A 14570-nucleotide genomic window follows, 5' to 3' on the forward strand; every position below is an offset into this window, starting at 1 on the left:
CTGCTATGAGAAGAGAATCACTCAGGAGTTAGTTGCAGGCCTGCATCCTTCTGTTTCCCGTCATTTCTGAGTGATTAGGTACATGCCACGCTAGGCACTGAGGAGACCAGCATGCGTGACTTCATCTTTTTTTTTTTTTTAAAGATTTTATTTATTTATTCATAGACACAGAGAGAAAGGCAGAGACACAGACAGAGGGAGAAGCAGGCTCCATGCAGGGAGCCCGATGTAGGACTCGATCCCGGGTCTCCAGGATCACACCCCAGGCTGCAAGCTGCGCCAAACCGCTGCGCCACCAGGGCTGCCCACGTGACTTCGTCTTAAGATGGGTTACCCACTCGCCTCGGGGCACCCTTGCATGCTGGCCCTGACCGGGACTGAGCTATCACAGGGAACAGTGTCTGCACCTGGCACCTAGCCCTCTCTTGAGATGAATGAATTAATGGATATCTCCTCTGGGTCAGCTTTTCTAGAAGTGTTTTCCAAAGAACACCGGCTCTTATTCTGTGGGTGAATGGATCTGGGAAGTTGGGATTGCTCAAGCAAGCAGGGCTCTGAAGAGCCACTGTTAAGAAACTGCTGTGTCAGTATCCAAGAGGAGGATGCGGTAATGGCATTTCTCAAACGTATGTAACCACGGAGCAATATCCCTCCCTTCTTTCTACCCAGAGCCTTCCTAGAAACTCACTTTTAAATGCTGGTCTATACTGATGCTCTGGGATTTGCTCAGGACAGCAGTTTCCACACATGAATGTGGGCCACAGTACTGTGGACAGTGTGTGGACTCCAAGAGCTGAGTGGTCAGAGCAGATGCCCACAGGACCTACACATCTCACTTGACATCAGACCTGTCTGAGGATTCAGAAGACGCAGGCGGGCACCAGGCACAGGAAAACATACCTCCCCTGGAGGAGCCCCAAACCACAAGACAGGGTTCACTGCCAGTGGGTTTTAGTTACAAATTAACACGAAGTGTTGTGGAGAGTGTATGTGAGAACGTTGTTCTCAAAGGTCCCCAGTTTATACCCACCCATCATAAAAGTAGAAGATCCCTGGATGCCTAATTCCTATCCGACAGTGGCCAGCGCTCCCACTCCATAAAATCCAGTTTATATGCAGTTGATTGTGGGTGCACAGGTATAGTCTGCTGAAAAGTATGGTTAGACATTTACATAGGGACCTTCAGGTTTCTGTCCCACGGCAAATGCCATTAGCATCTTTCCAAGGAGGGCTGGTCCGGGGTTGAGGGTCCCTTGGGCCCCAGCTGGGAGGAGGGATGTGCAGCCTCCTGGTAAGCCTTCCTTTTCAAAGGGCTCTATTGCTAGAAATTCTGGTTCAGTGGGTCTGATCCACCTCACAGCCACATTTTCAGTAAAGACTCATCTACCCGTGCTTGACCGAGAAGCCTCTCCCAAGGGGAGGGGAGCCGGTGCCATTCTTGCTAAACGGTCCACTTGTTCTTCTGCTGTTAGGTCACAATCTGTCTATGTAAATTCTGCTCATGGGAGTGTAAGGCTAGACCCTTCTTCATATGATAAACCTTGCAGGTTAGTTGATGACCTCATTCCTTCCTGACTTTCATTCTTTTTTAGGCAAGATGACTGGTAGTTGGATGCAAAGTGTGTAGGTGGTGGCTTCTCCACCTGGCCCTTGGGCCTCACCTGATTCCAGTTGCTCATGTTTCCCATAGCACAATCAACATTACTGCGTACGTCTGACCAGAGCAGAGTCAGTGGAACTACCATCTATCTCATTCTAAACCTTATGGTTTTACTGATTTGGCCTAAAAAGAAAGCAAGTTAATTTTGACAGGATGCATTTACCGAGCGCTGTTCGAGTTTTGCATTGCTGTTATAACAAAGTCAGCGGCTTCAATGACACAGACCGAGTGCCCTACAGCTCTGTAGGTCAGAAGTCCAGGCAGGTCTTGACCAGGCTGGAATGGGGGCTTTGGCAGGGCTGCGTTCCTTTTAGAGTTTCTGAAGGAGGATCCGTCTCCTTGCTCAAATTGTGGCCAGAATTCAGCTCTGGGGCTGTCAGGCTGAGATTCCCACTTTTCATGTTGGCTGTCTGTGGGGGCCATTCCCAGCTCACAGAGGCCACCCACTGCTTGGTCTTCAAAGCAATGATGGACTGAGTCCTTCCACGCTTCGAATCTCTTCCCTTCCCTCCTCCATCTCGGCTGGGAAAGATCCCCGACTTGTAAGGACTCAGAGCTACACTAGACCCACCCGGATAATCCAGGGTTATCTCCCCATCTCAAGGTTCAGATGCTCAGTCCCATCTGCAGGGGCCCTTTTGGTGTGTGAAGGCATGTCTTCTCGGGTTCTGGGGACGAGGGCATGGACATCCCTGGGGCCCTGATTCTGCAGACTGCACGCTCTGACCCTATCAGTACAGTGTGTCTGTTAGTAAGTGCGCAAACAATACGCGCTCCAGGTGGGGAGATATGATGTACATGAAGGGGACCTTTCATTAGACACTTGGTTAGCGGGTGCTGCACCTGCTGTAGAGATTCAGTCGTCTTTCAGTGAAATGACTATCAAATAAAACTCTTAACATCTATCCTGCTGCTAAGCTTTCATTTTGTATCTGTGTAACTGACCATTCAAATCCAGGTGTAGAACCTCCGATTTCCCCACTGAATTCTATCGCATTACATTCGACTCATTGTTTCTGTCCAGAATTTTCTCATATTGATTCTGCTGTCCAGGATAATAATTATAGTTGTAGGCATCTTATCATCTTCAGACCTAATGAGCCTGCCTCCTCTATTTTTGTCCTTAACATTAATAAAAATAACAGGTAGCACAGGGCTGAGGACAGAGCACAGCATGGTGCCAGTAAGTGTCTTCTACTGGGCTGTCACCCAACCAGTAAACCACCTAATTGCCTTTCCCCTCGATCATACTTGCACATCTTGATGACTTACAAATTTCAGATTTAATCATAGATTTGCAATGTCTACAATGCCTTCCTGCTCTGCAGGCTAGTGACCGTGACAAACAGGCTTGGAGTGTTGGCGGGCCACCCCGACCGAGTGCTCAGCACTTCCATCTCGGGCTCTCCGAGCACCCTTCCTAACCCACGTCAGCATCCGGCCTGGCATCAACGCCAGATGTGTGGCTCCACCAGAGGCCTTAATCTTCTCTCTTTCTGCAAACGAGTTCTGAGAGTTTTTACACAGTCCGTTCTCTGGTGGGACCCCACGCACATCAGTCACCAGATCTGGGCCTCCTGGCTCCTGTGTCTCACTTGGTATAACGGCACGGTGGGCCGTCTGTGAGACCCCATGGCCCCAGGGGGCCAGAAGTCTGTGAGGGTCTAAAGCTCAGGCAGGCAGTGATCGTGGGGCCCTGAGGCAGCAACAGTCAACACTTGAGTCAAGGCAGCTGAGTAGACGGAAAGAAGGCTCTTCTCTGCAAAACCAGGTTGAATAGAGCAGTATTTCTCAGCTGTCCTCATGGTTTCCCTTCAGAGGCTTCGACACTTCCTCCCCAGGACAATTCAGGACAGTTCGTCCCACAGATTCTCTTCATATCAACTGGTTCTGTAGACGTGTTTGTATTCCCGTCTGTGGGAAATACTTGACTTTCAAAGATAAGCAAGTTCAATTTTAAGAATCAGTTGAGCCCAGTGCCTTTATATGTGATCGAATGACTGCAAAATAGGACCTGGTAAGATTGGTGGTGATAACAAAGATATGAGAGAGAGAGAGAGAGAGAGAGAGAGAGAGAGAGAGATTGATGAGCTTTAAAAACAAGGTGGGGCAAGCTTCATGACTGTGGGTTTGTTGGCTTAGCCAGGAGCGGACAGGCTTGACGTTCCCCTGAGGCTCCTGCCAACTCTGGGAGATAAGACATAGCACATCTCACCTCTGTTCCATGAAGAAGGTCTTCAAAAATGTCTTCATGACTTTGCCATCTCAGTTTTTGTAGCAAAAAAAAAAGTCCAGAATTTGTTTTTTCTCCAAAAAGTGGTATTTGCTACTCAAGATCTGAGGTAATTTATTTGAGCTAAACATGTACGGGCTTCTCTACAGGTTGTGGTGGCCCAGATGCCGATATAATTTCCTTAACACAATTGGGATGATTTTTGTGGTAACAGTGGTGGTCTGGGGCAGGTTGAATCACTTCCAATAACTGGTATCCACGTAAACTTGACAACAGTATTTTATATTGAGAACGCTGACTCTTAACCACAACAGCGTTAAGTTGACCACCATCCAGATTCATAGATTGTTCATAGTGAGCAGGTGCAAAGACCATGTGCCTTCCAACCTGGCCAGTGTGCCCCGCCCCCACCCCCGCCCAGGGCTGCCCCCAGCTCCTCAGGCCAACACCTACTATGAAGCCTATCTGGACGCTGGTCTTCTCTTCGCCAGGAGCCAGTCACTTGCTTTTCTGGACCTCTCAGGACTGCTGCTCGCGTTGCATGGTTTTATGACGATCGGTCTACCCGAGAGCTTCTTGATGCTGGAGCTTACATTTGACTCATCTTTGTACCCCCAGTGTCATCCTCAACAGACAGTTCGTAAATGCTTGTTGAACGGAATTAAATTTGAATTCAGAAGCCATCATACGTCACAGGGTGTCTAAAGAAATCATCTTTCTGAAGTGGGGTTCCAGCTGGGGGCTGAGGACACAGCACACGGGGGCGTCTCCTTTCCACAGCTGGGGCCAGCTCCCTCATCAGCCACCTGCCTCCGTGTGATCGAATGTCGCCGTGTTCCACCCACCCAACCGTCTCTCACTGAGAAGCCCGTATGGCCCCCGAGGCTTGGCATGCGGTCCGTCCATCAGGAGCCATAGCCCCTGAGCCATGTCTTCCCTGGCTACTCTGTTCCCACCCCCGCCCTTCACCTGCATCCCTCTTACCCCAGTCTGTGCCTTCCCTCCTTCAGGGGCTATGCCAGGTCCTGCCCTCCTCACGAACCTGCCACAACCCCTCAGTCCCTGGTGAGGACTCTGACCTATGGCACCTGTTCTCTGAACCGGCACGTTCGTATGAACTGTGTGCAGTCACTTCATTAGTTCTAACAGGGTATGATTTACACACAATGGATGTCACCACCTTGAAGTGTACGATTCGATAGGTCTTGACCAACGCTCACCAATATCACAATCCTGATACGGAACGTCTCCATCACCACGGAAACGTCCTCCTGTCCCCTTCAGCCAGACTCTTCTCATCCCTGACCCATGATGATCATTGACTTGATTTCCACCACTCTTGTTTTGCCTTTTCTAGAATTTCACATAAATGGAATAACGCAGTACATGGTCTTCTATGTCTGGATTCTTGACCCAGCAAAATGCTTTTGTGAATCACCCACACTGGAGCGCACATCAGTACTGTGCTCCTTTTGGTTGGTGGGCAGTGTTCTATCATGGAGATGGTACAATTCGCTTATCTATTCACTGGCTGATAGAAGCTTCGGTCCTTTCCAATCCGGGGCCATTAAGTATAAACCTGCTGTGAACATTCAAGTACCAGTCTTTCAATCTCATTTCTCTTGGCTAAATACGTAAGAATCAGTTGCTGGTTCACATGGTTAAGTGCATGTTTGACGTAATACGACATCGCCCTGTTGTCTTCTCAACATGGCTGCGTGACTTTGCATTCCCACCGTGGGAGCGCGAGTGCTTCGATGGTTCCAGTCTTCATCAGTGACTCTTGTCTGCCTCTGACTTTCAGCCATCGAGTGGGTGAGAAACAACATCTCACTGCAGTTTTAATTTGCATTTCCCTAATGACTAATCTCATTGAACATGTTTTTTTCTGCATAATTGCCACTCATGGATTTCCTTTGATGAACTGACCTCAGATTTTTTGCCTGTTTCTCACCGAGTCGTGTCTTCTTGACGTTGAATTTTAAGTTCTTTGTATAGTCTAGATACAATCAGGATCGGATTCAAGTTTTCAAAAAATTTTCCCCCTTCTATGGTCTGTTTTCCATTTTCTTAAGTGTCTTTCAAACAGCATAAGTTTATTCTGATCAATTACAATTTATCAATTTTTTATTGTACTTTTTTACATGTTGCCTTTCGCAATTTAGATAAGAAATATCTATCATTCAAGGGCACAATGATTTCCTCTTCTGTTCTCCTTAGACTGTTTTGGCTCTCACATTCAGATCTAGAATTCATTTCGAGGTTTTTTTTTTATTTTTTTTTTTTCACATGAGTAAAAAGATCAATTTCTTATGTGTGAACATCCAGTTGTTCTGGCATCATTTATTGAACAGACTGTTTTTTACCTATTGGATTACCCTAGCACCTGAGTTAAGAATCAGTTGGCCATTGATGTGTAGGTCTATTTCTGGACTCTACTCTGTTCCATTGATTTATGTATTTATCCCTTTACCAGTACCACACCCTCATGATTCTGGCAGCTTCATAGTGTGCCTCAAAATCAGATGGTACGAATCTTATAATTTGGTCTTCTTTTTCAAAATTGTTTTGGTTCTTCTAAAAGTCTTGGATTTCTTTTTTTTTAAAGATTTATTTATTTATTTATTTATTTATTTATTTATTTATTTATTTATTTATGATAGACACAGAGAGAGAGAGAAAGGCAGAGACACAGAAGGAGGGAGAAGCAGGCTCCATGCCGGGAGCCTGACGTGGGACCCGATCCCAGGTCTCCAGGATCACGCCCTGGGCCAAAGGCAGGCGCTAAACCGCTGAGCCACCCAGGGATCCCCATGCCTTGGATTTCTATATCAATTTCAGGATCAGTCTGTCAGTTTCTTCCAAAAATCCTGCCACAATTTTGATTTGGATCGTGTTGTATCTGTAGATCAATTTGGAGAGAACCAACATCTTAATGTTGAATTACCCTGAACCTGATATACCTTTGCTATATTTTTAGATCTTAATTTCTCTCGGCAATGTTTTATACTTTTCAAGATTCATGGGAATCTTGTATCGATTTTTTTTTAGATTTTTAAAATTTATTTATTCATGAGAGACACACAGAGAGAGAGAGAGAAAGAGAGGCAGAGACACAGGCAGAGGGAGAAGCAGGCTCCATGCAAGGAGCCCGATGCGGGACTCGATCCTGGGTCTCCAGGCTCACTCCTTGGGCGGAAGGTGGCGCTAAACTGCTGAGCCACCTGGGCTGCCCTCTTGTATTGATTTTTAAGAGGTGGTTCTAAGTAGTTTGTTTCTTTTGTTTTTGATGCTATAATAATTTTTTTCCAGTTTCAATTGCCAAATGTGCCAAATATTGCTAGAATGTAGAATTAAAATTGATGTGTGTATTTTAATCCTCATCAGTGTATTTTTTATCTTATGTATATTCTACATTTCATCTACAGAACATTTATTTAAGTCTTTATTATTATATCGTGCATCATTTTCTTCATTGTATTTATGCTTTCCTCTACCCTCTTGAGCATCTGGAGCATACTGATGATAGCTACCAGGGCAGATTTTCTGTCATCTGCCATTCTTCTGTTTCTTTGTGTACATTATGGGTTATATTTTCCTGTTTCTTCAAACATCTGTATCATGGCCTGTGTGAGTGACCGTAGTAGATTACATCAAACAGGGGAGCTTGAACAGGACACATTTATGTCTCACAGTCCTGAAGGCTGGGAAGTACAAGATCTAGGTGCCAGCAGACCCAGTGTCTGGTGAGGACTCCCTCCCCCCACCCCCCACGGTTCAGTCTTCTTGTCCTCAGGAGGGCATGGGGCAGGCAGAGAGGAAACAAGCTCTCCATGTCTCTTCTTATGAGAACATTCACCAGGGGAGGTATCCCCACCTTGGGGATTAGGCTTTAGGATATGAATTTCAGGGAGACACATTCAGCCTCCAGTGTCTAGAAATTTTTGTTTGGGTGCCTGACATGAATTTTACATGGCTGAAGCCTGGATTTGGTTGCATGTCTTTGAATGATTTGGGGCTGGGATGCCTGGGTGGCTCAGGGGTTGAGCGTTTGCCTTTGGCTCAGGGCATGATCCTGGGGTCTTGGGATCGAGTCCTGTATCAGGCTCCCTGCAGGGAGCCTGCTTCTCCCTTTGCCTATGTCTCTGCCTCTCTCTCTGCATCTCTCATGAATAAATAAATAAAATATTTAAAAATAGGGATCCCTGGGTGGCGCAGCGGTTTGGCGCCTGCCTTTGGCCCAGGGCGTGATCCTGGAGACCTGGGATCGAATCCCACGTCAGGCTCCCGGCATGGGGCCTGCTTCTCCCTCTGCCTGTGTCTCTGCCCCCCCCCTCTCTCTGTGTGACTATCATAAATAAATAAAAATTTAAAAAAAAATATTTAAAAATAAATAAATAAATGATTTTGGGCTTTGTCCTCGAGTATTAGTTATGTTATTGGAATCCAATGGAGCATCTGAAACTTCCTTTCAAGCTTTGTTATGGTGGGCCCAGAGTAGCATTTCGTGTAGGGTTATTGTTATTGTTAACAAAATGATATTGTTCTAAGGATGCTGTCCAATGTCCTGTGACTTAGAAGATGCTGCTGCTCTTTTTGTGGGAGGGAACTCTTTCTGTCTGTGCTTTCTTACACTATTCCTGCATTGCCTCCACTCAAGGACACCTCTCTGCTGCTCTGCTCCTTTCTCTGTGTCTAGCCCCTCTTCTACCATATCTCACCTTGCCCTGACCTCCCTGGCCCTGTGTCCTTGTGGAGACTGCTTCCATGTAAGCTGTGGGCTTCCCAGAGCTCACGTGATAGCCCATATCACCTCATCTCTTATTGTCAGGGACCATAATTTTGTGACCTCTGTTGCCCAATATCTGAAAACTGTTATTTAATATATTCTGCAATTTTTCTGGTTATTAAGTGCAGCAGGGTACATTTGGTTTCTGTTAATCCGTCATGGGTGGAATGGTAAATCTTGTAGTCCTATTTTGATTGACGTTTCATCTGATAATCTTTTTTTTTTTAAGATTTTACTTATCTATTCATGAGAGAAACACACACACACACACACACACACACACACACAGAGGCAGAGACACAGGCAGAGGGAGAAGCAGGCTCCATGCAGGGAGCCCAATGTGGGACTCGATCCTGGGACTCCAGGATCATGCCCTGGGCCAAAGGCAGGCAAAAAACCACTGAGCCACCCAGGGATCCCCCTGATAATCTAATTGATATGTTTATCTTCTCGTATGATTTTGTAATACAAAAACTTGGTTTGTATGCTATGGGTTTTCTGCACACCCTAAAGTCCTCAGTGAGGAGGTATACCTGTAGGTGACTGCACAAGTGCACAGGTGATTCCCCACTCCCCTGTCCCCAGTGTCATGTCTAGACTAGTGTCTGAGAGGCAGCAAAGACTCACCTCTAAGTGATGGCTGCAGGCATCAGGGACGGAATGAGGTTGGGGCCACCTGACTCATGACTGTATAAACAACCAAATGAGAATCAAGTGATCTGAGAAGTATGTTCAAAAAATCCTCAGGGTGAGCTTCGTGTTATACTGACTTCCTCCCCAAAATGTCAGGTATCAAAATTGACTGTGTGGGGTAAGGACTGACTTTACGCAGCATGGTATAGTCTCTGCCTGTGCCCCTGAGGCTTGTAATTCTACTGTCCCTTCCTCTTCTTGACCTTGCCAGCCCCGTGGTGGGGCTGGGAGGTAGGACGGGGGAGGAGAAAGAATAAATACACATTTAACATGATGATCAGAATTCTAGGCCAGGGATTTTATTGTGTGTGTGTGTGTGTGGGAGGGACAGATGATAAAGCAGGAAGCTAACACCAAATAACAAAGAATGCCTGAATACAAGAATAAGAGAATTCCTGACTGTTTGGGTTTGTTTCCAATGCAAGCTTTCAGAGTCCTTTCCTCTGAGACTCAAGCTCCATCCTTACTTGTCTCCTGGAGAACTTCATGAGGCCCGTGCGTCACCCCCTCTTGACATTCCCAGCACATCACTTGTTACATGGGACTTGTCTGAAAACAGTCAAGTTGAACCAGAGGGGTTGGCCACACTGCTGCTTCACCAACACTCAGTACTCATTGTTCCGTTCCACCTGATCACCTTCTCTGCCATCCCTTTGTGTGCCACATGCCTGTTCTCCAGGGACCCAGGGCGCCTGTCCCCACAAAGCCATCCTGAACCATGCCAGTCCTGCCCTTTCTTCCCGCAGTCTGGTTTCTGACGATTATGATGTGTCTGCCCCAGCAGATTGGTGCTTGTTAACTTGAGTGCACGCTGGCAATATCTGTGATTTTTAAGAAATTCAAATATACATAAAATAATATATAATAATAAATATTAAATTATTATATATATTAACATTTAAGAAATATAATATACAATAATTATATAATAACGTACTATATATAATACAGAATCATATACTGTATAGTATATATTAATATATATATATTCCTACTGCCTTTTGATCCAGAGAATCTTATTCAGTGTATCTTGAGAATGTTCCAACATGTTCCAAGCATGTTCCAACTTTAAAAAATTCTACAAGAGATTCTCACATGCCCAGCTGGGTGAAAAACACTGAATCATAAACTACTTACAGGTGAGGACTATAAGTGATAAGTGTTCTAGACACACCTACAGTTCTGTAGATTTTGTTCAGTGGGGTCTTGTTGAATGGAATTAAATTGAATTTTGTACCAAAATTTCTGTGCAGATTTGAATCTGTGGTTTTGCTGCTATCACCCTTCTCTATGCTATAGATCAGAGATTGACAAATTATAGCCATGGCAACCAAGTCTGGTCAAGCCCACTCATTTGTGAAGTTGTCTATGGTTGCTTTCAAGCCACCACGGCAGATTTGAGTAGTCAGGACAGAGACTATATGGCCTGGAAAGCCTAAAATATTTGCTGTCTGGTCCTTTGCAGAAAGAGGCTGCTGACCCTTGTTCTAAATGAATTTTTTCATGTAAAATAGCACGCGGTGCATTTTCTGTGTCCAAGTGAAATGGAATGCTGGCAATGTGATTCTCCAGCTCCCTGGGAATACTTATCCACAGTGTATCTTGCTTTCTTTCCTCCTTAGACCCACATTCCCCCTCCCCTTCTGCCAGAGGGCTTGAGCGACCACCCACTTCTGCACCAGGCCCGCCTTTTCTGCCGAGAACAGGCACCACGATGAGTGGGGTGAGCATCTATTTTATTTTGGCTGGGAGTGTGATTTCGGTCAATTGCGCTACTTGCAGATTATGCTACGACTAACTCTTCCTTTGTTCGCTTTCCAGGAAGCAATGGATGCCGTCAGTGTCTTCGGCATAAACGATGATGATCTGGGGTCGGGTAATAGCAGTTTGGATTATTTACTTGATGATGACAGCTTACTGTGTTCCTTGCAAGAGGTCAGAGAATTCTCTGAGCTGTTTGTGCCAATTGCTTACTCCCTGATATGTGTCTTTGGCCTCCTGGGCAATATTTTGGTGGTGGTCACCTTTGCTTTTTATAAGAAAGCCAAGTCCATGACAGATGTGTATCTCTTGAATATGGCCATCGCAGACATACTGTTTGTCCTCACTCTCCCATTCTGGGCCGTTAGCCACGCTACTGGCGAGTGGATTTTCAGCAATGCCACGTGCAAGCTGATGAAGGGCATCTACGCCATCAACTTCAACTGTGGGATGCTGCTCCTGACCTGCATCAGCATGGACCGCTACATCGCCATCGTGCAGGCCACCAAGTCCTTCCGGCTGCGGTCCAGAACGCTGGCGCACCGTGGGATAATCTGCTTGGTGGTGTGGGTGGTGTCAGTCCTCATCTCCGGCTGGACGTTCATGTTCAACCAGAAGTACCACGTGCAGGGCAGTGACGTGTGTGAGCCGCGGTACCACGAGGGCTCGAACCCCATCAAGTGGAAGCTGCTGATGCTGGGGCTGCAGCTCCTCTTTGGCTTCTTCATCCCGCTGGTGTTCATGATCTTCTGCTACATGTTTATCGTCAAGACCCTAGTGCAGGCTCAGAACTCCAAGCGGCACAAGGCCATCCGCGTGATCATCGCGGTGGTGCTGGTGTTTCTGGCTTGCCAGATCCCCCACAACATGGTGCTCCTCGTAACGGCCGTCCAGCTGGGCAGGATGAACCGCCTCTGCCACAACCAGAAGCTGCTGGCCTACGCCACCAACGTCACCGAGGTCCTGGCTTTCCTGCACTGCTGTCTCAACCCCGTGCTGTACGCCTTCATCGGACAGAAGTTCAGGAGCTACTTTCTGAAGATCGTGAAGGACCTGTGGTGTGTGCGGCGGAGGCAGAAGGCGCCGGGCTTCTCGTGCTCCAGGCTGCACTCGGAAACTTTCATCTCCAGGCAGAACAGTGAGACCGCAGACAACGACAACGCGTCGTCCTTCACCATGTGACCGGCCGGGAGGGAGCCCGTGGCCCCCGATCGGACTCAGGGGCCTTGTCCTCCCGCAGGCCGGAGCCCCCGGGGTGCTCTCTGCCTGGCCCCCAGAGCAGGCCCTGGGGAACGCCCCGATCACAGCCAACTGCGGACTCGCGTGGACATTTTCAGGAATCTTCACGAAGCAGCCCGAGAGCACGATTTCTCCTGCCCGCCGCAGAACTCGCAGGGTTTAGAAAACCAGGACAGAAAAGGAGTCACGTAGGAGCCCCCACTCAGCTCATTTTCGGCAGAAGGTGAGACATTTCACCCAAGCTGGAAAAGCAACACGGGGGCGGGGGGGGGACAGACAGGAGGACGCTGGCTAAGCACGGGTGTCGACCGTCCCCGTGGATAAGGCAGATGGGACAGCACCAGGCCATCGGGATTTGCTGTTTGCTTTATTTCCTTGAGAAAATGTTCTCTGCAAGCAATAATTCTCCAAAAATCAGGCAGACAAGAGTTCCACGAAGATGCACACAAACAGCAAACATGCAGCACACACAGGGGCTTAATAAACATCTGTTAGACAAATAAAGTGAAATTGGGGGTTATGGTGCAGTTTAGCATGTAAGCTCTTCAAATTACCTTCTTTAAAAAGTGCAAAGAGGCTTCCCTGAGACAATACAGCAAGAGCAGCGAGCGCTTCTGTTCCGCTTCCAGAGGAGAGCAGAGGCAGCACAGAGCGGACCCGGTGCCAAGGGCTTCAGGTGGCGGCAAGGACCTAGGACCATCCCCTTCTGCTGCTGATTTTAAAGTGGTTTTACCCAAAGTCTGAGGTTAATCACGGAATCAGATTTTAACAACTCTCTTCAGCTTCTAGAAAGTTCCTAGGACTCAAGTTTTGAGGGTGCTTTGTAAACATATGAACATAAGTAGGAAAAAAAGGAAAAAAAGAAACCCAGACATTACAAAAATGCAAGCATGTATTAGGAAGGTACTAATGTGCGTTACAAAGATACTGACATGCCTAATCCTGAGGAATGCGTTCTCGAAACTTTCCATTGTTCTTGTAAGCTTTAACTGCATCTCTCTATGAAATTCAAAGTGATATCTTAGGATTCCAAGTCGTATGTTTGAAACATAGTTTTGGCTTTGCAAAATGAAACTATTTTGGGTATGAAGTAGGAACTGTCATCCAGAATCAGTGCCCTGACCCGGGAGATCGAGGTGTCCAGAGGTGGCGCATCCCGAACACACCTGTGAGCATTGGACTCCGGCAACCAGAGCACAAGGACGTTACCCAGATGCTCCTTGCAGGGTCGCTGATGCGCTGAGAGGACCTATGGAGAGAAGTTTGTGTTTCTAAGCTGGCACGGAAATATGTCGCTTATTGTGGCTGGAAATAAGCTCTTCTGTACAATTTGAATTTTCAGATAAGTGAAGCTTACTTCTTTATGCAATAACCCATTTAAAATTTCAGCCATAATGAATAAAAGTGTTTCTAAAATATGATACGCACTTTATTTCATTCAATATCATCGTTGTTTCTTGCTGCCTTGGGCATCAGAACAGGCACACCTGTGACTGGTGCAGCGATGCATTGACACCCTCAGGAGACACAGAGCTACGTGGGGTTTGTCCCTTTATTAAGGGGCTCTAGATTGTTCTTTAACAGTTTGGTATCTACTTTTCATTGGTTTCCCCAAATTCCTTCCCACCATCAGGCTCTGGCTGGACCTTGCCTGTATCTGCCATTAACCCGTCCTCTGCACCTCTGCAAATGCCATCCTACTATGGGTGGGGAATCAGCTATCTGTTCCGGTCACAGCTGTCTCCCGAGGGGCAGTCACGTAGGACTTGCCTGTCTGTTATTAATAAATTAATTGTATACATGTGCTTACATTTATTACCTACGTACCTGTGTGTGTTTATATATGATCACAACTATTTATGCTGACCAGAAGACAATTTCTTTTGGTTCCTGTTACAAAGCAGCTGAGGTGGTCTTTCTTGCTCAATTATTTCTGGATAAATGAGATTTTGTTATATGCAAATCTCAACAAAGGTGAAAATTTAGGCATTGAAACATCACCTTGCAAATGACACACCTAGATGACAGGTGCTTAAGTATCGCCTTGCAGACTGAGTTCTTATTTGCTTCTGAACAATCTAGTTTTATTATTTATTATTTTTTAATTTTTAATAATATTTATTTATTCATGAGAGACATAGAGAGAGAGAGAGAGAGAGAGAGAGGCAGAGACACAGGCAGAGGGAGAAGCAGGC

The 14570-nt window shown here is 46.5% G+C and overlaps 1 protein-coding gene across 3 annotated transcripts in view; it reads left to right on the forward strand.

The window, feature by feature from the left end:
- CCR6 (C-C motif chemokine receptor 6) overlaps window positions 1–13796 on the forward strand; it is a 28087-nt gene extending 14291 nt beyond the window's left edge. For all 3 annotated transcript variants that reach the window (XM_077899712.1, XM_077899708.1, XM_077899709.1), the window contains exons 3-4: window positions 10998–11098; window positions 11197–13796. In XM_077899712.1, coding sequence (XP_077755838.1) covers window positions 11090–11098; window positions 11197–12318 — 1131 coding nt within the window. In that variant the 5' untranslated portion in view covers window positions 10998–11089 and the 3' untranslated portion in view covers window positions 12319–13796. The remainder of the gene's footprint in view (window positions 1–10997; window positions 11099–11196) is intronic.
- The last annotated feature ends 774 nt before the right edge of the window (window positions 13797–14570 follow it).

The sequence above is a fragment of the Canis aureus genome, chromosome 1, assembly GCF_053574225.1.
Source record: "Canis aureus isolate CA01 chromosome 1, VMU_Caureus_v.1.0, whole genome shotgun sequence".
Classification (NCBI taxonomy): domain Eukaryota; kingdom Metazoa; phylum Chordata; class Mammalia; order Carnivora; family Canidae; genus Canis; species Canis aureus.